General features: G+C 35.4%; 2 protein-coding genes across 2 annotated transcripts; both read left to right on the forward strand.

The window, feature by feature from the left end:
* Positions 1-232: 232 nt before the first annotated feature.
* LOC141647041 (protein trichome birefringence-like 41) lies at positions 233-6,961 on the forward strand. The gene is made up of 5 exons (XM_074455076.1): positions 233-714; positions 4,388-4,559; positions 5,047-5,222; positions 5,554-5,712; positions 6,291-6,961. Exons 1-5 carry the CDS (start codon positions 320-322, stop codon positions 6,574-6,576), a joined length of 1,188 nt encoding a protein of 395 aa, XP_074311177.1. The 5' UTR covers positions 233-319; the 3' UTR covers positions 6,577-6,961.
* A 2,619-nt stretch (positions 6,962-9,580) lies between these two features.
* LOC141647042 (protein trichome birefringence-like 38) lies at positions 9,581-13,324 on the forward strand. Its single transcript, XM_074455077.1, has 5 exons — positions 9,581-9,958; positions 10,717-10,888; positions 11,124-11,302; positions 11,979-12,137; positions 12,767-13,324. The coding sequence occupies exons 1-5, from the start codon at positions 9,666-9,668 to the stop codon at positions 13,095-13,097; spliced, it is 1,134 nt and encodes a 377-aa protein (XP_074311178.1). The 5' UTR covers positions 9,581-9,665; the 3' UTR covers positions 13,098-13,324.
* Positions 13,325-27,868: the final 14,544 nt, after the last annotated feature.

Genomic DNA, 27,868 nt, shown 5'->3' on the forward strand with positions numbered 1-27,868 from the left:
TAGACCTAAAATTGTTACCACTTTAAGTATATTTGACTCATTTTTTACTTTAAACGGATATATTCATCTATAATGAGATTAATTGTAAAAAAAAATGAACATTCATTTCTTTTTTAGAAATTGAGAGAATTTGACTCCTAGTCCGCACTACAGCAGTGACCAGTGTAGTAAAAGCATAATCAATACCGATAAATTCTCCGAATCCACCCTCAAAAACATAACCAATTAAAAAACACAAAAAACAAAGAAATAAACCCCAAAAAAACAGAAAAACATCTTCTCTTTCTCTCTCGATTAGATTCAAGAGAGAGATAGAAAGATGGGATTATTAACAAAATTAACAACATCCCTCCTCTTCTTCATCTTAATTACATTTCAAGCAACAACAACAAAGGGATCAAATACAATAATAAACAATAATATTAATAATAATAATAGAGTAATTAGCAAAAGAAATAGCAACAACAGCAACACTAGTAGAAGTAGAAGTATTAGAAGAAATAGCAACATTATTAGTAGCAACATTACTAATAATAGTAATAATAATAAGTGTGATTATTATAATGGAAGATGGATAGCTGATTTTTCATATCCATTATATAATCCTGATAATTGCCCTTTTATTCAAAAAGAATTTACTTGCTCTAAAAATGGTAGAAAAGATCAGCTTTATCTTCATTATGGTTGGAAACCTCTTTCTTGCAATTTACCCAGGTATTTATCCATTCCTACTTTTTTTTCTTTTTTTAATTTATTCTTTTTTGTAGTAGCGGAACCAGGATTTGTAGTTAGAGGCCGGAGTTTTATAATGCAATGAAATACTTGTGGACGAGCGTTCCTGCTAACCCCCTTAGATCCGTAGTTGTTTAAAAATGTTGGAAGTTTGTTTATTCTTATTTGGTGAATATAATGCTGGCGGGTTTGAATTTAAATCCAGGTCATGAGTACAATTCATAATGACTTTACCGGCTAAACTATTTGTGCATATTTCATATTTGGGTTTCTTGTAGCACAAATTCTCATTTGTGACATGTATTATCCGTCACTTTGGAGTGACGGATACCATTTTATCTCACAAAATACCCACTTTTTCTCTCTCTGCAACACTGTTTATGTGGTCCCCTTTCTCCACTAACCTATTTTGTTACCATTTTTACTCACAAATTATCCGTCACAAATGGTAACCCGTCACAAGAGAGACCAATTGTTCTTGTAGATTTGTTTTAAGTTGATTTTTTTTGGAGACGAGCGAATTCACAGCTGCTACTTTCGATGCGCACTGGGTATACCTTCCGATTAAATTGATGTATCAGGGCTTGCTAAATTGGTTTTTTTTTTAATTGTATAAACCAATCACAAATTATAAGATAAGACCGTCTAATAATATTAGACGGTTTATTTTATTGGTTAAACACTGTAAGACGGTTTTACACTATAATTACGAGTATTTGATTATTGCCAATCAATTTATATGATTAGATTAGTTAGTTTGAATTTCCTAGAGAAGCTTGATTAGATTCCTTGAAAATTGAGTAGTGTTAAGCCCGTAATTATTGTGTGAAACGGTCTGTAACTGGCTGATAAGATTGTACAATGTACTAGTTACTGTGCATTAAATTCTGTCATATATAGTTGTTGAAATTTAACTTCAACTTAGGTTGTCGGTCGAAGTTACTAGTACAAGGTAGTACTCGTACTATGGGATCGTCAATTCGTCATTGTGACAGCGTCGGCATATGAGTGTTTTACATGGATAAAACGAGAGCGAAATTGTTAGTTAATATTCAACATCAATTGGAAATGTATGCAATTAAATAGAACGGTTCAAAATAAAATATGATTACGACATATTAGACTGAGGAAGTACGAAATGGAGCTATGTGTTACATTGTTGATTGGTATGTACTAGAATATAACCTAATTTAGATGAAATGAAGTTGACAGTTGATAGTCCGGTCGTATATTTGTTAGAGGAAAATGAAATGTAAAATGGTCCCGATATGTGGTGGCGGAAACCAGAATTTGTAATTAGAAATTGAACTAGTATGTAATGAACTAAACTTTAAAAAAATGAACTCGACTTGTATCATGAGCCCTGGGATCAAGCTCGAGCTCAACTCAAGTACTTACATCGCATTTGGTTGATTTGGACTTATGCCTCGTGCCCTTATACTAGGCGTAAATAGCCAATCAATAAACCCTCAGAATATTTAGGCCCTGTTTTTTTTGAAATAGTTTTAGTTAAATACAGTTACGTTTACGCTTTATTTTTATTCAATAGATTTTAATTTTAGCGAGTTTTAATTAAAAAAAGGTACTCTGTATCTTTTTGTACGTAAAAAAGTTTAGTGAAAAACTCAAAATCTCTACTTTTGCCACCCATGTGAGACACAGACTAGTTACCGACACTTTGTTTGGTAATCAAGGCAATCTATGTCGTGTTTTAGGATTTTGTCAACCTGTATCTATTCGGCACTTGGCAGTATCAATTTACGCGTCAAATTTGCTGATAATTGGTTTTAGTACGCCAAAAGATTTTGTTTAAGACGGATATATTAGCGAAAAACTTGTCTTATTTATGCAAATGATATGCTATTTAATCCGTTTTACTCTTACTTCTCACTTCTGTTACAAGAAAAAAAAAAACATTATTTTCGACGAAAGATCGGCGGTGTTCACGGGTTGGGTTACGACTTACGAGTTGGACGAGCATCGTAGGATGTTCCCCTGAACTTACGGATTGTTTTAAGTATTGGGTCATGAAATTGGGTCGGTTCTACCAATTTTAACTAGGCATGTAAATATGTAATCGAGTTGATCATTTGAGCTCGAACTTGAATGGGCTAGGAGATTTGAACTTGAGTTTGAATGGGATACGAGATTTGAGATGGAACTCAGCTATTAAGCCCGACCTCAATCCATGTATTGCCGAACTCAAGCTCGTATAATTCGGGTCAGGCTCGAGCTCGGTCGACCGAATATTTTATGAAAAAACCCATCCAGTGAGATGTCCAAAGGCTACAGACCAGGTTGAATGGGTGAATGAAATGTTAAATATAATCATGTGAAATTCACAAATTCTCATTGATGGCAGCCATATTTGGTCTTCAGCTGAAGACGGGCCAAATGTCGCCATTTTAACTACAAAATGTTACCATTTTAATGACAAACTATTATAGCTTTAAAAATTATTTACCTTAAAATGGTTACATTTTCATCTTAAATGGGTGATATTTTACCCGTCTTCAGCTGAAGACCAAATATGTCTGCCATCAGCAAGACTTGCTGTGTGAAATTTAAGTTCTATAATTTCACGAGGTATGCGGCGGGAACCGTGTTTGGGTACCACACTATGTCTTGTCACATGTCTCTGCTTTTCATGAAAAAATGCAAGTACATTGTCTCCATTTCAACCCTTAAACCAATACAGATTGCAACAATCAAGCGATACTGAATGATTTTTATTTTCTTGCATGTCGGTCCAATACAATTCACATACCAATTAGTCTTGCTATAAACGGATATATCCGTCTATTGTTATATAATGAAAGTGGTGATATTTTTTGCCCCCACCACTCCACTTATTGTATGTCTTATTAGAAAAGTAGTATTGTATTTGACCCGTCTTTCATTATAGACGGATAATGTTATACTTAGTTAACTTATACAAATTCTTTTTTAAGACTAATAATTTCGTCTTAAATTTAAAAGAGGTCAAATAGACAATCGGACAAAAGCATAAATCCTAGGTGTGTAATCGAGCCGATTGGAGCTCGAGCTCTAGTGGGCAAAGAATCGGCTCGGAAACTTGAGCTTGAGCTCAAAATTTTCCGAGCTTAAAAAGTTAAAGCTTGGAATCAGCTAGAATTTCGAGCTCGCTTAAATCGTTATTTCTTTAGCTTTTAAATCAAATTAAAAATAAACTTTTAAGAAAAAATGCAAATATAAAATACTTCTCAAATGTAATAAAATTATAATCATAAATGCTAAAATAACATTTTATCAAAAACAAAAACAATAGTAAAATGTCAAACTATATAATAAACATAAAACAAAACGAGCCTAAACGAGCTTCCGATTAACTTGATTCTAAGGTGAAAGAAAGTTGTCACTAATTTTTGCTTGGATAGAAATGTTTATATCATCCGCTAGAGACTGGACTCATTGCTAAAGTGTATGGTCATTTGATACACCCGGTATTAACTTTGTAAAATACCGAATATGTCTTAGCCTAATTGTTGAAAGGAGGTATAGTGAACAATAGGTCTTAGGTTCGAATCCCTCTACCCCGATATTGTACTGTCTTTGTGGCTTATTTGACACTAAAACAGTAAAACTATTGCCGCAAATGAGTGCATCTCTTGACGAATTTTCATGATTATTGCAGATTCAATGCAAGAGGTTTTCTCGAAAGGTTTAGAGGGAAAAACATAATGTTTGTCGGCGATTCACTAAGTCTAAATCAATGGCAGTCACTTACTTGTATGTTGCATTCTGCTGTACCCACTGCTTCCTATAATCTGTCCCGGCAAGACGACGTCTCCACATTCTCCTTTCCGGTAAGACATCGTCAGCTCAATGGCTGATACCATTATTAATACTGAAATCGAGATTTAATACTATGGTCTTACACTTGTAACTTAATTTACTACCTAAGTACCAAGTTAGACCTCACAAAATTGATCATATATGAATGATGCTGACCCGAATTGACATAAACATAGCGAAAAAGTCGAATTAACCCGGTTTGACGCTACCGTAGCAATGGCGGAGCTAGGATTCAAGCTGGGGGGAATGAGTAATAATGTAAGACCCACTCGATAAAAAATTCGAAAAATTTGACTAAAAACTTCAAAAAACTCAACCGCCGGAGTCACTGCCTGTCCCAACTCCCAAGCATTGTTGATGGCTTTAAATCGACTAACAAATTCGTAAGCAAACTGACCCTATTGGGACCTAACACGTATCCTTAAGGAAGAGTACTACTTGTTACTTCAGAATGTATTTGCCATTGATTACGCTGGATACCTTTATTTTGTGATGCAGGATTATGAACTAAACATCATGCTTGACAGAAGTGTGTATCTAGTTGATGTCGTAAGGGAAAGAATCGGAAGAGTCTTAAAGTTGGATTCCATTAGCGGAGGAAGATTATGGAAATACATGGATGTGCTTATATTCAATACTTGGCATTGGTGGAGTCGTCGTGGCCCAAGCCAACCGTTAGTCCCCTAACCCGTCCTCTCCATATTTACGAGTTATTGTTTGGTCTATGAATCACTATTACAAACAACAACATGATTGTCAACATCAGAGCCTTAATCCCAAAATGATTTGGGGTCGGCTGACATGAATCATCCTTTAGAACCGTCCATGGGTGAATACATGCCTGTTTGGCTAGTTGCTCGGCCAATGTCGATGTTTCTTTGAACTCTAAAATGCACCTAAAAGATGACGCTTTGAAGAAGTGACCTAGACGATAAAGAAAGAAATGAAGTAGCTATATTGGTCGTCTTGTTGTTCACCTCGTAAATGACATTTTAAAATGTGCAGATGGGACTACATTCGGATTGGCAATGTTACGATCAAAGATATGGATCGCATGGTGGCTTTCGGAATAGCACTCAACACTTGGGGTCGATGGGTAGACGCCACCATCGATCCTACAAGAACAAAGGTGTTCTTTCAAGGAATTTCACCTTCTCATTACAAGTAAGCTATCTAAAACGTCTCTCTTTTCGTTAGGATCGTCTTATGGACCGTCTTAACAGTGACTTACGGAGTACTATTTTCTTTTAATCGAGCTGCGCAATATTTTCTACAGAAATTTCTCATGGTACCCTTTAATTTTGTCAGATTTCTCTGGTACCCCGACCGTACTTTTAAGAATCTGCACATGGTATACTTGAGGTCCATTTTTATGTCCATGGTACCCCTAATGTAACGGTCGTTAAATGGAGGTTAAGTTTTGATGATGTGCCAATAAATTAGTAATTAAAAATTACGAAAATTTTCCATATTACCGCTTAATTGTCAGATTTCCCATGGTACCCCTGCTTTCCATTTTTATTTCATATTTATTAATAATTTTTACTCCATTACTAATTCATTGCCACATCATCAAAACTTAACGTCCATTTAACGGTCGTTACATTAGGGGTACCATGAGCACAAAAATGGAACCTCAAGGATATCATAGACATATTTTTAAAAGTAGGGGTACCATGGAAAATTTCCGGATTTTCTATGAAACTCCTAGCTAATACACTACATTGACAATTGTGAACCAGCGGGAGCGACTGGGAAGAACCGACCTCTATAAACTGCTTAAGGCAAACCCGACCAGTGAATGGCTACACTTATCCGGCTGGCATACCTGAAGCAGTGACGGTATTAAAGCGCGCCCTAAGCAAAATCAAGAAACCAGTAACTCTGCTAGATATAACTCTGCTTTCATTACTGAGGAAAGATGCACACCCTTCTATTTACGGGCTCTTTTCGATGGATTGCAGCCATTGGTGTCTCCCTGGTGTTCCTGATATTTGGAACCAAATTCTTTACAGTTACTTTCTTTAATACCATCATTTTTTAAAGTTAACACATTCATTCTTGTTTAAGATGGACATATTCGTCTTAAACAATAAACGGGTCAAATAGATGATGAGATAAAAAGCCAGATGCCTAAGAAATGGCAAACTCTTGTAGTCTTGTCCCATCTACCTGCTATATGGGGATAGTATGTGACCCGTTTTACATTTAAGACGGATATGACCGTCTTAAAGGAGATCATCCGGTCTTCTTTAGGTTATTATATATCCATTTAATTCAAATTTGATGTATTAGGCCATTATAATGTTACACAAAGTTACATCTTAGTGTATTCTTTTGACATTATTATGAGATAATATTGTTTTTGATTAGGCCTTAGGGTCCATATTTATATTATAATTTTATAATAAAATTTTGGAATTTTGATGCTTTGTTTTTGGTATAGAACATTAATAGTTGGATACTTTGTTGCTTTATCTGCTGGCTTGTTCAGTTTTAAGTGGAACCAATCATGAAATATCATTTGTATACATTGCACTACTAATAGGGCAATATGTCGAGAAAAAGGATAGCGCATCTGCGGTAGTACCTCAGATCCTTTAGTTTTTGAGTATATACACATTTTTTCTGAGCATATTACCATTTATAAATATAGTTTTTGAGCAATATTATATTTTTTTTAGTGTAATGTTTTAGTAAATGTGTTAAAAAACTTTATACTAAAGCAGAACTCAAAACTTTAAAATAAAACTCAGAAAATAAACAATAAGAGATATTATTTCAGATGTATAGTCTGAACTGCAATATGTCCACTATCAACCAAAAAAAGAATATTGTAAAATAAACCGGAGCACAAATTCTCTCCATTTAAAAACAAAATGATTGAAATACAACTAAATTCGAAATTATAGAGAATCATTAGTAGTGATTGATTTGGAAAATAGACATTGAATCCTCGAAATGGCCAAAAATGGCATTTTTCGACTTAATTGATTATGATTAGACCGTCATTAGTCCGATTCAGACTAACCATATTCAAAATTACTTGATTATAGAACACCGATTTATGTGAGTCATTTGTTAGATTAACATATATATTAACAATTAATGGTTTATGCAGGTATGTCGACATGCCGTATGCATATTAACGCGAATCCTTTCTCATTTTATTTTCTCCTCTTTTTATCACATTGTCTTCTACTTGCGACACACCATCATCAATCTTCTATTCTTTAGGAAATACTTAGACATAAAATGAGATATAAAAGTGCGACAAAAGATTTCAACTCGTATTCATATAGAAACCCATTAATTTTAGGTCTCCACTACAATGATTAATATGTGACTTGGCTTTTGGGCTACACCAACACATTCTTCTTTGAGTAAATGGGATTGTTACAATGGGCCCACCATTGGCCCACTAAATTCTCTTGCGGGCTTCTTAAGTTTGTCAACTCTTTTTACTCAAGTGAATTGTGAATGCTATTTGAGAGAAATTCTTATTTTTTTTATAATTTATTTTACATAATTCGTATGTTTTACTTTCTTCGATGTTAAAAAGGTAATGATTTTGAAAAATTATTGATTTATAACTTTGATTTTAAAAAATTATTCATACAAACCCACTACAGATTTTCTACAATTAATTGATATGAACCTGCTTCAAATTTTCAACAAATTATTGATATGAATCTGCTACAGCTTTTCAAAAATTAATGAAAAGAGCCATTTTTTTTAATTTTTTATATATGAACCTGTTACAGATTTTCTACAATTAATTTAGTAACTTCTTATCCACAATATAGATTTTCGAGCCAAATCATGACTTGTCTCATCTACATAAATCCCTTGCTCCAACCATGAAGTTAGAACTTTAGGGTTCTATACTTCTATTCTCACCCATAATAAAAGTGCGCTCATTTGAACCAAAAAATATAATTAAGCATGTAAATTAATTTTCAAAATCCAAATTATAAATCAATAATTTTTGCTATCATGGTATCAAATCACGGGTGCATTAACCAAAAAATGTCTTAGTTGTATGCCAATGATTAAAAAGGTCCACCTAAAAAGTATGCAAATTTTCATTCCGAACAGCCCTTTCCGCCTGTAATCAAGATGAAGAAAATGTGATAATTTTACGATCACTTGCTTTAAATATTTCCTAAAACCATCACTTAGTGTTAGAGAAATGACAATTTTTCTTTTAGTTATAATATCTTATTAAAGAATATTATATTGAAAATATTATTATTATGAAAATATATTATTCTATATAATGTAATCAGTTTATCAATAATAATCAGTATTTCTTAGAATATTCCTAACGATATTCTCTAATAATAATATCTTACCTATAATATATTATCTCATAATAATATATACACAAATACTATTCTACAACCAGTTGTACAGTAGCATTGTACAACCGCTTTAAAATTATTGAGCTCTTACACAAAGTTGTTGAGCTATTTATAAGTTATTAAGATATTTTACGAAGTTATTGAGCTAAAATAATTATTCTGTTAATCTCTATATAAGTTGTATATACAACCAGTTGTACTGTATAATACATTAACTAGATAATATATTTTCCTAATAACAATATCTTCAATATAATATTCTCTAATACATTTTATCATTAAATAATCATTATTTATTATAAAATGTCGACATTTTCTCGTCTTAAAGAAGAGTTTTTTCAAAAAGCATGGACATATATTGTCACGTCTATATAATTTTTTCCTATTATTTAACATTTTCTTTATTCTATACCAAAAACAAGAATACAAAGAAAGGTGTATTATTTGGATGGCTACTTATATATAAAGAAAGATTCTTGGGTATATCCGGTGTACAAGATTATCGTACATCATAACCAATGATAAACCTTTAACCATATCTCATTTAGATTTTGCTTTATTATTTATAGAAAGTGTGGTTAATTCTAATAATCTTATTGGCTCGAGTGTACGATGACGTGGTACACCATGTGTATCCAAAAATTTTTCATTATAAATGCCAACAATGGTTCAGTTTTCTTTGTCTTTTTTTCATTTCACCTTCACTTTATTAAACCATATACTATACTATATTTCTATTTTCTCTAAAATTCAATGGGTTACAATATAGTTATAGCCATACTCATTATACTTGTACATCAATGCAATGCAAAATCACACCATAATAATAATAATACTAAAACAATAATAAAGGGTAAAAAATTAGATGGTTCTTCTAATTGTAACATTTTCGACGGAAGTTGGGAGTATAATGACGATTATACTCCGATATATGACACTTCTGCATGCCCTTTTATTAGCGATGAATTTGATTGTCAAAAGAATGGTCGACCCGATCAACTCTACCTCAAGTATCGATGGAAGCCTACTAATTGTGCTTTGCCAAGGTAACATACTTCTTAATTATCAAGGTTTTGAAGTTAAATTTCTTCAATTATATTTTTAACTAATGCATGACTATAGTTTAGCTGATAAAGTCATAATACGACTTTAAATCAATGGATATCAAAATTAGCCTTATCAAAATATGGTTAGATTTAAAAAAAATTAATTTCTAATTGCAATATTAATTTATTTTAGTTTGGAAAATAATACTAAATTCTTGTGAGTTAAGATTATTTATTTACAAAATGTTTAATTTGTTTGTCCAATAGGCAACTCAAGTCTTTTAGAGAGGACACTCGTGATCATAGTTTGTTGTATTCTCTTACGTTGATAAAGAGTTGACGTTTTTGTTTGGTATAATCACAAATATTTACGTATTCCCTTCGTCCCAATCAATAGCTTACACTTTCTTTATTTCTCCTTACAAAATAAAACAATTATAAACAATTCACTCGGACAGAGGGAGTAATATTTTACATGCTCTCACTTTTAACATTTACTGTCAATTTCACTAGTTACCTCAACAATTTCCAAAATTAAACCATTAATAACTAAAAACTTAACTCTTAATTTGACTTTTCGTATAATAATAACAACAACAAATTCCAGTATTACGATTCTATTCCTATATATCGATTCTAATATGGTATCAAATATACGCTACTTTGCCTTTTATGTTAGTAACACAAAAAGGATGTTTTCACGACGAAGTTAATTTCGTTGATCATTACTAACTTCATAATATATGTGTAATTTTCAGTTTCGATGGGCAAGATTTTCTAACAAAGTTTCGAGGGAAGAAAATAATGTTCGTAGGAGATTCGTTAAGTCTTGATCAATGGCAGTCATTAACATGCATGTTGCATGCAAGTGCACCTCAATCTGATTATACTTTCACTAACAAAGGAGGCATTGCTACATTTTTCATTCAGGTGCACATTTTATTATTCAATTAGTCTCTTGTGAGACGGTTTTATTAATATTGTGAAAAACATAATATACTATACTGGTTTAACAGCGTTTAAAAACATTCTTATGTAAGTCAGCCTTATACAAGAATTTGAATGGGTTTGATATCAAACAATTAAATTTGGTTTTACGATAATATTACTGTAAAACGGTTTTATATAAGAATTAAAGGTTGAATTTGATTTGGTTTATTTACAGGATTACAATATATCAGTGATGCTATATCGGACGCCTTATTTAGTGGATGTAGTGTCAGACAAGATAGGGAGGATATTGAAGCTTGATTCTATTCAAGGTGGCAATGCTTGGATAGACATGGATTTGCTTATCTTTAATAGTTGGCATTGGTGGGTTCATAATGGTAGCCAACAAACCGGGTATATATTTTCACAAATTCTTATTTAAGAGAAACGTAAACGTATAATACTGGTTACAGATTACAAGTCGAATACATTATATGACCATAAAATTCGGGATCTGTTTTCACATAATGCCCGATATGTAGACACTGTTAAGAACAACTTCAATCAAAAGCTTAAACTGATGGTTGGAGCCTTGGAGGTAGAGGTGGACATAACTGCGGGCCAGCTCGAGCCACACTAGCTCTGCCCGCCCACCAAGCCTCCCCTTCACATGGCATGTCAGCCCGTCCCTAGGCCTGCACAACCCACTTCATTCACTCGGGCCGGGCTCGGGTTATGATTTTTGTAGCCCACACCATTAGGTCTGCATGGCCAACCGGCCTACTCACCTTACTGGGCCGGTCTAGGGCCAACCTTTTCATAGCCTGGCCTGTTTGAGCCCGCCCACCATTGGCCCGTGGTGTGGGCTCAAGCTAAGGCTCCTCCCCTATAGACCGACGCGACTCGCCCAGCCCGTCCCACTGTCCACCTCTAGTTGGAGATCCACGAATGATATTATACTTTAATAAGAGTTCCCTCACACAACACCTGGTGCTAACCAAAAGCATAAACTGATGGTTGAATAACCCAAGAATGATTTTATACTCTTAACAGATACGGAGTATGTTACTAATTTCGATTTCGATTTCAGATGGGATTACATCCAAAAGGGGACTGAGATATACAAGGATATGGATAGATTGAAAGCATACAAATATGGGATGATAACATGGTCGAATTGGGTAAAAACCAACACTAACAGCCAGAAAACTCAAGTCTTTTTTCAGAACATCTCCCCTACACATTACAGGTAACTTTGCTTGTTCTTTAGCTATTTTTTCATTATTTGATTTGGCTTATTTATGTTGGATTTTAGTGTTACTATTTGATTCTTGATTCAAATAGTCACTCCACATTATATCATGCATGTGAACCTCCTCAATGAGACTATATACGTGAAAGAACCATCTCAGCCAAGAGTTTAAGCTGATGATTCAGATGGATCGTTAGTTTTGTATCTTAATAACAAATTTTGTACATGTAATTACTAAATGCATGTGTGATTTACGCGTTAAAATAGAGATTTATGGCATATAGTAGTTTAATTTAGTCAACATTGTCTATTGGTAAGACGGAACAATTGTGTTAATTAAAATCGTTCCAAGATTAATCACTATCAATCAAGGTTAGAGACGATATAATAGTCTGATTTACTATACAACGATGAACTTAAGAATGTCCTATAAGTCCCCGGCGATCATCTCAATAATTCTTAAAAATGAGTTTCATCAGTATCACCAGTATTGACGATAAATCTATCAACTTACCGCTTTTATTTTCGGCCTTTCTTTACATATCGTAAACCCTTCTCATATGTATAATCTAGTAACTATAACTATAAAGTATAAATGACAATAAAATGGGTATTAATTATTTCAGAGCAAGTGAATGGAACACATCATCAGGGACTTGCAAAGGAGAGACAACACCCATATCCGGATCCACGTACCCGGCCGGGTTACCCGCACCAACACAAGTAGTATACCAAGTAATGCGTGGATTGTCATCAAAGGTTACATTATTAGACATAACAACATTATCCCAACTTAGAAAAGACGGGCACCCGTCAATTTACGGGCCGGATGGTGATCATGGTAATGATTGTTCGCATTGGTGTCTTCCTGGTGTTCCTGATACCTGGAATCAACTTTTATATGTACTTCTTACTCAATCTCAAAGTAGGCACCACCACCACCTCATTAGCAATTGATTAAGGTAAATGAGATGATGTCATCTGGTTTTTATGTCACCTTTGCACATCTAACATGTAAGAGCCATGTATAAAACATATGATTATATGAGAGGATGATACTGAGACATGACACCAGTTTGTGGTGTCTTATTGTCCCATTTTTTACAGGATAATACATACTTCCCTTTGTAATTTATATGTGAATCTGAAATCACTAAAACTTAGGAGAGACGATCTTTCAATAAGTTATTGAGAGACCAGTATGTTGTACCTTTTTATTTGTATTTTGTAACTCTTTGATTGTTGATCGTGACATAGTAATTTCATACCTATTTATATAATAAATGTACTCATTTTATATTTAATCAAGATTTGTACCTAATTTATTATCTTTAGTACCACTTTTTCTTAAAATTGTAAAATAGTCTCTCAATAAACTTATTGAGAGACCGTCTTTCAGGAGAAACTACTCGAATGAAATTGTGCTCCTTCCATGTTTTTGGTATAAAATTGGACGTATGTCATCCGAACTTATTTTATCACTTATTGATTTAGACTTGACCTAATAATAAAATTGAAACTTTGTGATGGTTAGTTATAAGCTCCAATTCTAATTAATAAGATATAAATATAATAGTTGAGGCTCAACCAAAACCTCCTCAACTATTATATTTATATCTTATTACTAATTTCTTTTGTAATTGTACCGTCTTTGGACTTTACTGAACTCGTTCAATAACGTAACAATACTACAAAAAAATGCTTTTGTATTCTACCTTTCTAATTAAACTAATTTTTCTTCCTAACATAATGTCTATTTTTTTTTCAAGTATATTGATCATTGCTTCAATATATTTTTGGTGATATGTATGTATACATGTCACTAACAATATTGGAAAAAAAAATGAAATTATTGCACAAAGCATTAATGAATCGATAATGTTAACAGCAATTTCTCCACTTTGTATTATTTGCACATGTAATCAATGGTTGAAGAGTTAAGAACGATTAACACCTAAGAGGGGGAGGGGGTGAATTAGGTGTACCTTTTTTAAAATTTTATTCTTAACTTAGTTAATTAACTATTTTAAGCTAAGAATAAAGAAGTACAAGACTTGAGAAACTTAATTGAAGGTAAGTTCACAAGAAGATCTGCAGATTCTATGTCACGGTATAGGTGATCGTGACACGTAACTTGATTAGGTACATGCGAGAAATAGCAAAGTGGAAGAACGTAAAAGTAAATGAACAAACAAACGACATTTTAAAAATTGGTTCAGCCTCTACTCCGAGGCCTACGTCCAACCGTTATTTTATTGCTTGTTTAGAAATTTACTCAAACTTACTAAACCCCTTACAATGAAAATAACTCGCCAACCTACTCCGGTTGCACTCAAACTTAAAGCTACTCCGCTTCAAGAGTTTATGGGTTCTATCTCAAGGTGTTACAGAATCTTGAATCTCAAGAGTTCACTTAAATGAACATGGAGATTACAATGAAGATCTAACACGAGAATCATGGAACAAACTTTCATCATGTCACAAAGACAAAAATGAATCGATACTTGGAGGTTTTCTGACTTTTTTTCGAAAACAAGTTTTGAAGACTTAAAATCGAAAAACGTTTTGCAAATACTTGAAGAACAAAGCTTTCAATGCACAAATGATTTGCAAGGTTTTTACAATAAATGCTTTGGAAGTCTTAAGAAATAAATGTGACTAAGACACTCTATTTATAGTGGATTTAGTCTTAGGTTAGTACACTTTGAAAAATTAAATCCAATATTAAAATGATAGCTTTGAGTGATGGTAAGTGTTAGACTTGTAGGCTTGGGGCTTAAGAAATCAGAAAACTTAAGCTTCTACACTCAACATGTGACAATTTACCAAAATGGCAAAAAGCCTTTCTTACTTTAGAAGTTTGACAAGTCTTCTTTGCCATTTTTGGTAAAAGGTGTTTTGTGACAAATCTAGAGGCTTAGTCAAGTGGGCTTGTGACTCCAAAATTTCAGATTGTTTTCAAGTTTCTGAAAATTCAAATGTTTAAGGTTTAAGGTTTGCAAAGTTTTGACACTCAAAAACATTTGGACGAAAAACTCCTCCGTATGATAGTACGAAACCACGATGACAAGCGTCACCGTTGCATGGTTTTGCCATTACTTGACTTAAATGAGAATGTTACACTTACTCTTACATATATCGACTAAGGCTTTGGAAAGTATCATTGTCTTGACTTCCTTGAATGACTTGATCATCTTGAATCATTGTTGAAAGTCCATTTGATTGCTTCATTCACTAATTATATCAACTAAGAGCAAACAATCAAATAACAAGGGGACTTGGCATCATCAATCTAATGTGTTATAACAAATTCCCCCTTTGATGATGACAAGTCCAAACATGTGTGATATTCCCCTTAGCCCATGGTTAGTCGGTCTTTGGTCAATTTCAACATAAACATAATTAATAAACATGATCAAGGTATTCGAAAGGGTGCAACATGCTTGGCCAAAGTAAAACATCTAATCATGGAAGCTAAGACATAATTAAGGTGGACGTTAGCCTAAGAGTTAAAAGATCACACATGGCATAATTAAACTACTTCCCCCTCTTGACATCGTCAAAGGAGGAGAAAACATGTGCAAAAGGCAAGCAACACGATTAAAACACACGCAAATAGTTCAAGCAAGATAAAAACAAACAACCGAAGGTGCAAGAGAGTGTCTTAAAACAAAACAAAGAGCCAAAGTTCAAGAGGAGAAACGGGTTAAAGAGGTATGAGTTTAGGAGGCATTTCAAGACGTTCAAGGAGATCTTCATTCATGGTGCGAAGATCACCGACTTCATCCCTCAACTTGCCCTGTTCTTTGACCAACCGGTTCACAATCCCAAGAAGCTCATCCAACTTTGCAAGGACCACACCCATTTCAACGGTAGAACCCATCGTAGAACCCGATCGATTCTTCCTTTCCAATTTGCCATTCTTAATCTCCAAGTTCATTCGAGAAAGAAGACCCGGTGTCATCTCATCACTCAATTTCTCAATTGCAGGGCTTCCCTTCAACACTAACCCTTCCCTCATGAAAATTATCGAGAGCCACATACCATAAGGAACTACGGCATTTTTGTCAAAGTTCCCGCTTTGGAACTCAGTGGACATCTCAAGTATGCGGTGAAACATAAGGCGAGGAAGGTTAATGGGTTTGTGCTTAACAATGTGATGAATTAGGAGCATGTCAAGAAGAGAACATCTCCCACGGCTATTGTTGGAAGGGACAAGGTTGCGAAAAACCAGGTTGAAGATGAACCGGATGGGTGCGGTTAATTCAAAGGCATATATGTTGGTAGGGCCATCATCATCATGAGGTCGAAGAACCTTCATGACCTGGGTAGAGGTAACCTCATCAACTTCACCCCAATCACGTTTGGGAAAAGAGGTAAGCCCGACATTACAGATATCAAGATGAGCGACAAGTTGGTCGGGGTTAGGACAAAGGGTTTTTGATTGATAAAGGCGAGAGAGAGTTCCAGATTCAACATCCACTTTGATCTGTTGCATAGAATTGGATGATTTCGGACAAATACATGGGGCTATATTTGTCCAACAAATTCACCCAACCTTGTGCATACATGGCCTCTTTGAAATATTTAAAAGCAGGAGAGGTGTCATACCAAGATTTCTTATAACGACGACCATTGTGGAAGCAACAAAGCAGCATACCGTGGCATATCTTGAAGATCTCCTCCGGAGATCAAGAGAATTGAGATGGTTGAGGATATCATTCTTGAATGATTCGGCAAAAGGAGCAATGACAAGGTCCATGCATGTGTTGAGAGGCACCTTCTCCTCAATGATCTCATCCTCATTTATGCTCGGTAAATCCCGTTGATAACGAGCCCTTTTGGGTGCTTTTGATTTTGACCCGGATCCCCTTTTTCTTTGGGTAACCTTGGGTTTTGGAGGGGATGCCTCCGGGGTTACATCCTCGTCATCATCACCGAATATTTCAAGCATCTTCCTCTTGGACCGGGTTCGTGATGCGGGTTTTGAAAATAATGGGTCAAGCCCATCATCAAACACCACTGTGGCATCATCACGATCCTCAACATCAACAACTTCATAATCGATTTTCTCAGCATTTGAACCGATTTCCTTTTCAACAGTGGAGGTCTCCGTTGCATCAATCTCACTCCTCTTATCCTTCTCTGAAGTGTCACTCACCAAATCCTTTAGAAGCACATCATCATCATTCTTTTCAATTAGAACATCACTATCCTCCTTCCTTTCCTTTCCGTCTGAATCCCTCTCATTTTTCTTATCTAATTTTTCTTCACTTTCTTTTGATTGCTCTTCATCTTTTCTCGATTTTTCCTCACTTTTTGATTTTTCCGATTTTTCATCACTTTCTTTTTCTTTGTTTCCCTCCGATTTTTCCTTACTTTCTTTTCCCTCTTTTGATTTTTCTCCTTCAAGTTCCCCCTCGTTCATCTCACTTGAGTGATCTCCCTTTTCACTTGTTTCGATAACACCACTTGATTTTTGACTATCTTCATTCTTTTTGGTTCCCTTAGAACCGGATTCTTCTTCATCGGTTTCAATGTCCACTTCAGCATCAAGTTGTAGAGAAATAGGAGGATTCCTACTTCGACCTCCTCTGCACGACGACCACCGCCCTTTTTGGCGGTTGTCTTTTTCGTGCAACGGTTGGTTTGGCAGTGGCAGAGGTGATTTCATCTAGTTTTGCAGCGGTTTTGGGAGCCATCTTTTTCTTGGCAATGTATTTTGGATTAAAGGAATTTCTGAGTTGAAGTAATTCTTTGGAAAGTTTTGGAGGCATTTTGAAGAGAGTGGAAGAGGAAATGGCTTTGACGGTTTTGGGAATCCGAAAAAGTGAGAGTTGGTTGTTTATTTAGTGGGTAATAGGGTGTGTTTAGTGGAAACATGGAAGTAAATGAGGGGATGGTGTAGTTATTCTAGGTGAGGGACGGTTGAGTGTTGATAATGTGAGGCTAGGGTGTAGGCTTTTTGAAGTTGGGACATAAAGTGATTTTTGGAAGCTCAATGCAAAAACAACTCAAGTGCACTCATTAATTTGTCAATTACACTTGTTCGATATTTGCATGCATTCTACCACATTAACTAACATTTAATTACATGTACATCCTCCCTCTAATCAATCATTGGAAAACGTAATTTTAATTTAGCGGTATGTCACCTAATAAACCAATTTCCGACCGAAGTCTTTCGAATTGTTCTCTTTCTAACGGTTTTGTAAGAATGTCCGCAATTTGATTTTCCGTTTTACAAAAGCTTAGACAAATATGACCTTTCTCAACTTGATCACGTAGAAAATGATGTCGTATGTCGATGTGTTTAGTTCGTGAGTGTTGTATAGGATTTTTTGATATATTAATTGCACTAGTGTTGTCACAAAAAATAGGGGTAGTCTCGAAAGTAAGGCCATAATCATGCAATTGTTGACGTACCCAAAGAATTTGTGCACAACATAGAGCGGCACTCACATATTCGCTTTCGGCCGTGGACAATGCAACGGTGTTTTGCTTCTTGGAAGCCCATGAAATGAGACACGGTCCTAGGAAAGTAGCAATGCCCGAGGTGCTTTTCCTATCCAATGTATCACCGGCATAGTCCGCATCCGAAAAACCTACAAGATCAAGTTCGTAGTGAGTTGGGTACCAAAGATATAGCCCTTGTGTTCCAATCAAATACCTAAAAATCCGTTTGACGGCTTTGAAATGAGATTCTTTAGGATTTGCTTGGAAACGGGCACAAGCACACACACTAAATTGTATGTCGGGTCGACTAGCGGTTAAGTAAAGTAAGGAACCGATCATACCTCGATATACCTTTTCACTAATGCTCTTACCGTTTTCGTCTTTGTCAAGCTTGACTTTAGACACCATTGGTGTAGGCATAGGATTAGAATTAGTCAACCCAAACTTACTTAGCATTTCTTTTAAGTACTTTTGTTGGTGAATCATCGTTCCATTCTCACATTGTTTGATTTGAAGACCAAGAAAGAATCCAAGTTCTCCCATCATACTCATTTCAAATTCCGAAGTCATCAAATCAGAAAAGTACTTATAAAGAACATTGTTAGTTGCACCAAAAATAATGTCATCGACATATACTTGTACAAGCAACAGTTCATCTCCTTGTGACTTGATAAACAACGTTTTATCCACCGACCCACGTATGAAACCGTTTTCCAATAGAAACTTTGAAAGCCTATCATACCAAGCCCTAGGAGCCTGTTTTAAACCATAGAGTGCTTTATCTAGTTTAAAAACGTGGTTGGGAAACTCGTTGTTTATAAAGCCCAGAGGTTGTTCAACGAACACTTCTTCATCAAGGTATCCATTTAAAAATGTGGTTTTGACATCCATTTGAAAAAGCTTTATACCTTGAAAAGACGCAAAAGCTACAAGCATTCGTATGGCTTCAAGCCTAGCTACCGGTGCAAAGGTTTCATCGTAATCAATTCCTTCTTGTTGGTTAAAACCTTGCACCACTAGTCTAGCTTTATTCCGTACGATTTCTCCAACATCATCTAACTTGTTGCGAAAGACCCACCGTGTACCAATTACAGTACGTTGGGAGGGCCTAGGGACAAGATGCCATACCTTGTTCCTTTCAAATTGCTCCAATTCCTCTTGCATTGCAATCATCCAAAGATTCATCATCAAGGCTACTTTGTGACATGGTGCAGTTCGATCTTTGAGATGAAGGCATTGTGTGCACAGAAATTTTGAAGCGATGATCTGGTTTTTATTCCGAGGTTAGGTCACCTTTGGTTAAGTTTGATAAGGGATGAGAGCTTTGGTGTTTCCATTTCTTGGGAATAAGTGAGTTAGAAGATTCGGTTTGTTGCCCGTGATCGATCGAGGGGACTGTTGCATGAGGAGTGCTTGAAGGAGGTGATTGTGGTTCGTTTATGATTAGATTGGGCTGTTCTTCACCATCCTTGTTCCCCCTGGATGAGGTAGCATCATTTTGTGTAGGAGGACGATTCCTTCCCCCCGAATTTTGCACATCCTCCTCATGCAACAAAGTGGCTCTAATCGTTGCTCGGCCTTCTTCTACCACTTGATCCATTTCATGTCGTATCATACCAATCTCAAAATCATCATCATATTCATCATCCTCATCATCAACCTGTGTGTTTGACACAAAAAGACTAGATTCGTCAAATATTACATGAACGCTTTCTTCCATTTTCATAGTCCTTTTGTTATAGACTTTATATGCTTTACTATGATCGGAATAACCAACAAAAACTCCTTCATCACTACGAGCATCAAATTTGCCAAGGTTGTCTTTTCCATTGTTGTGCACAAAGCATTTACTACCAAAGCATTTTAAGTGTGAAAGATTAGGTTTTCTTCCTCGTAGTAGTTCATAGGGAGTTTTCTCAATGATTTTTCTAATCATGACACGGTTGTAAATATAACAAGATGTGTTTACGGCTTCGGCCCAAAAATTCTTAGGAACCTTAGAGCTAATGAGCATGGTCCTAGCCATATTTTCAAGAGTTCGATTCATTCGTTCCACAACCCCATTTTGTTGTGGGGTTCGTGCGGCCGAAAAGTTATGACTAACACCATACTCATTACAATAGGACTCAAATGACGAGTTCTCAAACTCGGTTCCATGGTCGGATCTTAATGAGACAAGTTTATATCCAAATTTGTTTTGAACCTTTTTGACCCAGATTAAGAACTCATCAAATGTTTGATCCTTAGAACTTAAGAAGAGAAGCCAAACAAATCTTGTGAAGTCATCTACAATGACACAAATAAAACGACTTCCACCTCTACTCACCACTCGCATGGGACCACATAAATCAATATGAATGAGTTCAAGAGGTAAGGAGGTGCTAACAACCTTTTTGGATTTAAAAGAGCACTTAACTTGTTTCCCTTTAACACAATCATCGCAAAGTGATTTAAATTCAAATTTAATGTTAGGAATGCCGTCAACTAGATCAAGTTTCTTAAGGGTGTTAAGTGTCTTAGCATTTACATGACCAAGTCGTTTGTGCCAAAGCCAAGGGTCGTTCTTTTGAACACTCATGCATGATAGTGATTGACCCGACAATGCATACAAGTTAGTCATATAGACGTCTTTAACACGTTTACCTTCAAGTATGAGTTCTCTAGTTTTACCATTGATGATTCTACATTCACTAGCAAGAAATTCAACAATATTACCTCGATCACAAAGTTGTGAAATGCTCAAGAGATTGTGTTTCAAACCTTTGACAAGCAACACTTTGTCCACGCATAATGACTTTGACTTACCAACCTTTCCAATACCAATGATTTCACCTTTCTTGTTGTCGCCAAAAGTCACCATGCCACCATCGTAGGCTTCTAGCGAGAGGAATTGGTTTTCATCTCCCGTCATGTGACGAGAGCATCCATTGTCTAAGTACCAATTCTTTCGCCCCTCACTAATGCCTATAAGAAATCAAACATTTAGTTTAGGAACCCAAACAAGTTTGGGCTCCTTCTTGACAACGACCTTTTTGACTTCTTCTTTCTTTATCCACACTTGTTTAGCATTCTTAGTGTTTCTTTCTAAGTCACGGACTCTTTTGTCACAACCATTAAACTCATGACCTGTTTTGCCACAATAGTTACAAATGATGTACTCGGGAAGACCAAAGATACTTTCTTCTTCTAAGTCGGTTTGACTTGGATCCTGGTTTCGAGTGCAACAGTGTGTGCTACTGTTGCATTTGAAACCAAGTCCAGCATTCTTTGCAAATTTTTCGTACTCTTGTGATTGTTTCAAGAGAAACTCCAAAACATTTTGACTTCCTTCCCATTTTAAGTAAAACATCTTAGCCTCATCTAGCTCTTTAGTTAATGTTTCAATTTTAGCAAGATGATTAAGATTCAATTTACCTAAATTGTCAAACGCTTGTTTTGCAAGTCTTGCTTCGTCACTAAGTAACATCCCAATTTGTTCCAATTGTTTATTATTTCTTTGACATAATTTGAGGTCAGCTAGAAGAGTGTCACGTTCCTTAGTTAAAGAAGACACTAATTCCGTGAGAGTGTCTATTTCTTTTCTTGAATCAGATGCCACAAAGAGAAACCTCCGTGGCATGAGTCCTGCATTCGACTTTCTTTAACATCTCATTTTGAGCAAGAAGGTCATCATTTAGTTTTTGAGCTCGTTCTAAGGCACTTTTGACATGACTCGACTCATCATTTAACATTTCAGCAATCTTAACAAGATCATCTTTTTCGTTGTGACAAGTAGCTAAGTCAATCAAAAGTTGGTCACGTTCTTGTGTTAGTGATGACACATTTCCTTTAGAATGGATGCAACAAAGTGCAAGGATCTGTTGACTTTGGTTTCATCAACTTTGTTGGCTAAAAACAAGTTTTGTTTTCGAAGTTTTTTGATTTCTTTTTCAAGACCCAACATGGAACTAGGTTGATCATTCTCATTTAGACTTTCTTTAAGGACTACATTTTCCTCAGTTATGTCCTCAATTTCGATTTGCATAGCTTCCAACTTATTAGTTTGGACACGACACTTATCTATGAATTGATCTAGGAGGAGACAAACTTTGTCTTTAGAGAAAGATCGAACCTTTTTCTTGAGCTTAATTACCTCATGGTCTGAATCAGAGTCTGAATCCACGGAGTGAGCCATAAGACACTTGATGTCTTCTTTCTTTGATGATTTGGAAGTATTTTTTGAGGAACTAGACGAGATGCTAAGTTTGGCGTCTAATTCATCCTCAAGGACATCGTCCTCTTCAGAATCAGACATGCCCCAAATAGCGGTCATTACCTTGTTTTTGTAATCACGTTTTGCAAAGTCACGTTTTTCCTTAGATTTGATATCGTTCCACTTTGGGCATTCTTTGATTTGGTGACCTTTATCACCACATTTAAAGCAACCAACAGTGGAGTTAGATCTTCTCTTAGGAAAACGGCGTTTACTAGAGTTATTGCTATACCTTTGAGAGTTTCGACCATTGATCATGCCAACAATGTTTTTAGTGAACATTGCAAACTCATCATCTTCATCCTCCTCATCACTTGAGAGAGCATTAAGAGCGAGTCCTTTCCCTTTAGAGCTTTCACTAGAACGCTTCATGAGAGTTAACTCATGAGCCATAAGTGAGCCCATAAGTTCATCAAGGGTGAGCAATGAAAGGTCCTTAGCTTCCTCAATAGCCGTAACCTTCGGTTGCCACTTTTCAGTTAGGCTACGAAGGATTTTACGGACTAAATCCTCGGATTGAAAACTCCTACCTAAACTCTTAAGGTCATTGACAATACTAGAAAAACGTGAAGACAAACTATTAATTGACTCATCTCGGTCCATATTGAACATCTCATATTGTTGCATGAGAAGATCAATACGATATTTTTTGACTTGTGACGTTCCCTCATAAGCAAGGTTTAGGGTGTCCCAAATCTCTTTGGCCGAGGCACATCCAGATATACGATTAATCTCTTGGTCACCGATTCCATATTGAAGAATGGACATGGCCTTAGAGTTTTTCTCGATTTTCTTATAGTCGGCCTCAACATACTTATCCTCACTTTTCAAGGAGCTAGTGCCATCAGCATTAGTCACTTCGATTTTGAGGGGACCCTTTTGAATGATTAACCAACATTCATAGTCCGCACTTTTGACATAGTGCTCCATGCGATATTTCCACCAGGCATAGTTTTCTCCCTTGAAAATGGGATACTTAGTGTGTTTTGAATCGTCCATAACTATAGGATCAACTCTTTGGATTTAACCAATATCAAGAGCACAAGGCTCTGATACCAATTGAAGAGTTAAGAACGATTAACACCTAAGAGGGGGAGGGGGTGAATTAGGTGTACCTTTTTTAAAATTTTATTCTTAACTTAGTTAATTAACTATTTTAAGCTAAGAATAAAGAAGTACAAGACTTGAGAAACTTAATTGAAGGTAAGTTCACAAGAAGATACAGCAGTTCTATGTCACGGTATAGGTGTGATCGTGACACGTAACTTGATTAGGTACATGCGAGAAATAGCAAAGTGGAAGAACGTAAAAGTAAATGAACAAACAAACGACATTTTAAAAATTGGTTCAGCCTCTACTCCGAGGCCTACGTCCAACCGTTATTTTATTGCTTGTTTAGAAATTTACTCAAACTTACTAAACCCCTTACAATGAAAATAACTCGCCAACCTACTCCGGTTGCACTCAAACTTAAAGCTACTCCGCTTCAAGAGTTTATGGGTTCTATCTCAAGGTGTTCTGAGAATCTTGAATCTCAAGAGTTCACTTAAATGAACATGGAGATTACAATGAAGATCTAACACGAGAATCATGGAACAAACTCATCATGTCACAAGACAAATGAACCGATACTTGGAGGTTTCTGACTTTTTTCGAAAACAAGTTTTGAAGACTTAAAATCGAAAAACGTTTTGCAAATACTTGAAGAACAAAGCTTTCAATGCACAAATGATTTGCAAGGTTTTTACAATAAATGCTTTGGAAGTCTTAAGAAATAAATGTGACTAAGACACTCTATTTATAGTGGATTTAGTCTTAGGTTAGTACACTTTGAAAAATTAAATCCAATATTAAAATGATAGCTTTGAGTGATGGTAAGTGTTAGACTTGTAGGCTTGGGGCTTAAGAAATCAGAAAACTTAAGCTTCTACACTCAACATGTGACAATTTACCAAAATGGCAAAAAGCCTTTCTTACTTTAGAAGTTTGACAAGTCTTCTTTGCCATTTTTGGTAAAAGGTGTTTGCACAAATCTAGAGGCTTAGTCAAGTGGGCTTGTGACTCCAAAATTTCAGATTGTTTTCAAGTTTCTGAAAATTCAAATGTTTAAGGTTTAAGGTTTGCAAAGTTTTGACACTCAAAAACATTTGGACGAAAAACTCCTCCGTATGATAGTACCGAAACCACGTGACAAATCGACCGTTGCATGGTTTTGCCATTACTTGACTTAAATGAGAATGTTACACTTACTCTTACATATATCGACTAAGGCTTTGGAAAGTATCATTGTCTTGACTTCCTTGAATGACTTGATCATCTTGAATCATTGTTGAAAGTCCATTTGATTGCTTCATTTACTAATTATATCAACTAAGAGCAAACAATCAAATAACAAGGGGACTTGGCATCATCAATCTAATGTGTTATAACAATGGTTTATATTAAATTATATTAAATTAAATTAAATTAAATTAGATAAAAGCTGTGGCGTGCAACAGTGCAAGGATGTAGTCGTGGGCTCGTAGCTGCGTGCGTAGCGGGCCTGCACATAGTGGAGTATCACGATACCCACCAAATATTATGAAAAACGGTAGTTATAGACTTATAGCCTTATAGGTAAGATTGTTGTATAATCGAGTTAGGTCCGTTTCTTTTCGATTGAAAGGAGTTAAATTGACTGAACTGAATTAAAATGAATAGAGTTGAGTTGAACGAAACTGAAATGAGTTCAAGTGAGTTAAATGGAGTTTAACTTAATCGAAATTTGCTGAGAAAAATTGAGCTGAAATAAGCAAAGCTGAACTGAAGTGAGATGAATTGTGCTGGAGTAGGATGAAATAAGCTGAATGAGAGCTGAAATTAAGCCAAAAAATCAAGGCCTAAATTTGTTAAGAGATAAGCCGAACTGAGCTTAACTAAACTGAGCGGGCTGAGTTGAACTAAAATAAGTTGAAATTAAGCCAAATATATTTTGAAGTTATTTAATTGAACTGAGCTAGCTCACGTTAGTGATTTAACTTAAAGTATAATTCAATATAAAGTATTGATGGGGCATATTCTGCACCGCTGACCAAGTTAACATATTGAGCAAGGTCAAAGATATCCACAGCAAGTCAACGACTTAGAAAAACCTAGCCGTCGACCCATCGGCTGTGCCACTGGTCTCGGCATGGCAACCGCCAAAAGGGACACATACCCGCAGACTCATATCCAAGACCCTCGGCGGTGAGTCAACAGGTCCGCCGGCCGCCATAGGTCCCTCGGCCGAGGGGTAGATCGCTTTTCCACCGCTAGCCACTTGGCCACTACGTGACAAAAGGTGAAAGTTTATAAATACTCCTCAACCTTCATTGAGGAAAGTATCCACAACTTAACCTAAGAAACACTATTCATCTAGTATTATCTTCCTTATCTCTCTACAATATACATTCAAACCCAAGTAACAACTTATCCCTTAAGTTTCATCGACTTGAGCGTCGTTTGAGTGAGACTGCGCAGACAAAGCCAAGCCTCGTTCGATTCGTTCATTGTTGCAGGAGAGGCCGAGAGGAACGATTAAGGAAAGAAGGATTCAACTCAAGACATTATTCTACAAGCCACGGGTGGTAACAATACTTACTCTGGAATTACACCCGGAACAAGTATAATCAACAATTAACATGATATACAAAATAAATTATGATCCAAAGTTGACCTAAATCGAACTCGGACCGAGTTTCACGTTAGCCAAAGTCACTAGAGTAAGCCAACCCGTAATCTTATCCGATTCGAATCCAACCAACATGCGTAGACAAGTATACAACGATGCAATTGCTAACTCAAATGGGTAGGGACCCTTTTTCATGTGAGACAGCTAATTTTTTTGGACCGTCGTCAACATGCTAGCTTGGAATTATTATCCAATAACATCACCAATTAGACACTAACATGCAAGTGTTTAAATCTCTTAAACTTTTCGTAAAGTTAATTATTTTCTTGGAAGAATAATAAATGCAATTAAAGTGCATAATTTGATTGTTGCTAATACTTTGCTCGTTAGTCCAATTCATCACATGGATAGTCGTTGTGATGGGTCATTTTTTTTTGTTTATAGATTGTTACGCAACTATCGTAGATATACCGTATTAAAATCTCTTGACAGCTAGGTAATTGCTCGGTTTGATGTATTTGCATTTATAAATGTATTACAAAGTAATATAATGATAATAATAAAAAAAAACGGAGTAATTTAGTATGACATGAGTACTCTAATTAAAGAAGGTTTTTCATAAAATTTACCGAGTAACTTTTTCCAAAATATCCTTTTATTATATCAAAATCAAAACAAATATATTGAAACTGGTTATATTTAACATAGGGTTTTTGATAATTCAGCTAATAAGCAGTTATTTGAATAAAAATGAAATGGAAGGAGTACGTTTTATACATTATCCCTACATTCTTGTATGCATAGGATGTGTCCCACAAATTGACTTATGTGCTAGCTTAAAGCCATAAAATGCTAATGATAAGGAATAAGCTTTAAATGAACAAGGATAAATAAAGCCATACAACTTGAAGGGACGGACGACACTAACAAAAACCTTTTATTCACATAAAAAAAAACAAAAATTTGGTATCATTATCGGAACCAATGAATATTTTTTTGAGTATTCCCTATTGACCGTTACGACAATTTCCACGAATACTGTAGGCAACTTAAAGGGTAGATTCCTTTTAAGATTGAGTTTTTCATTTGTAAGAATTAAGAATTGAAGCCTTGATCACTTATTTAAGAGATGAGAATTTTTACCACTCACATCAACCAATTCTGGTATGGGAACCAATAAAATTTTGTATTAAAGTTTTTCATAGTATGTAGAAACTTGTGTATAGAGTTAACTTATGGAAAACACACATTTGCAAAATTAAAAAAAAAAAAGAAGATTAAGAGCATACTTATAGATTTAAACTTGACTAATATATGGGTATAAAAACTCTTAGAATATGACAAGTAAAAATTAAATAAGGGAAAATGTAT

The sequence above is a fragment of the Silene latifolia genome, chromosome 3 (assembly GCF_048544455.1).
Source record: "Silene latifolia isolate original U9 population chromosome 3, ASM4854445v1, whole genome shotgun sequence".
Lineage (NCBI taxonomy): Eukaryota > Viridiplantae > Streptophyta > Magnoliopsida > Caryophyllales > Caryophyllaceae > Silene > Silene latifolia.

Coding starts and splice junctions, on each gene's coding strand:
- LOC141647041 (XM_074455076.1), top strand. CDS start 320: ATGGGATTATTAACAAAATTAACAACATCCCTCCTCTTCTTCATCTTA. Junction 4,560..5,046: donor TCTCCACATTCTCCTTTCCG/GTAAGACATCGT, acceptor TTTGTGATGCAG/GATTATGAACTAAACATCAT. Junction 5,713..6,290: donor ATTTCACCTTCTCATTACAA/GTAAGCTATCTA, acceptor ATTGTGAACCAG/CGGGAGCGACTGGGAAGAAC.
- LOC141647042 (XM_074455077.1), top strand. CDS start 9,666: ATGGGTTACAATATAGTTATAGCCATACTCATTATACTTGTACATCAA. Junction 9,959..10,716: donor ACTAATTGTGCTTTGCCAAG/GTAACATACTTC, acceptor TGTAATTTTCAG/TTTCGATGGGCAAGATTTTC. Junction 11,303..11,978: donor AATGGTAGCCAACAAACCGG/GTATATATTTTC, acceptor TTTCGATTTCAG/ATGGGATTACATCCAAAAGG.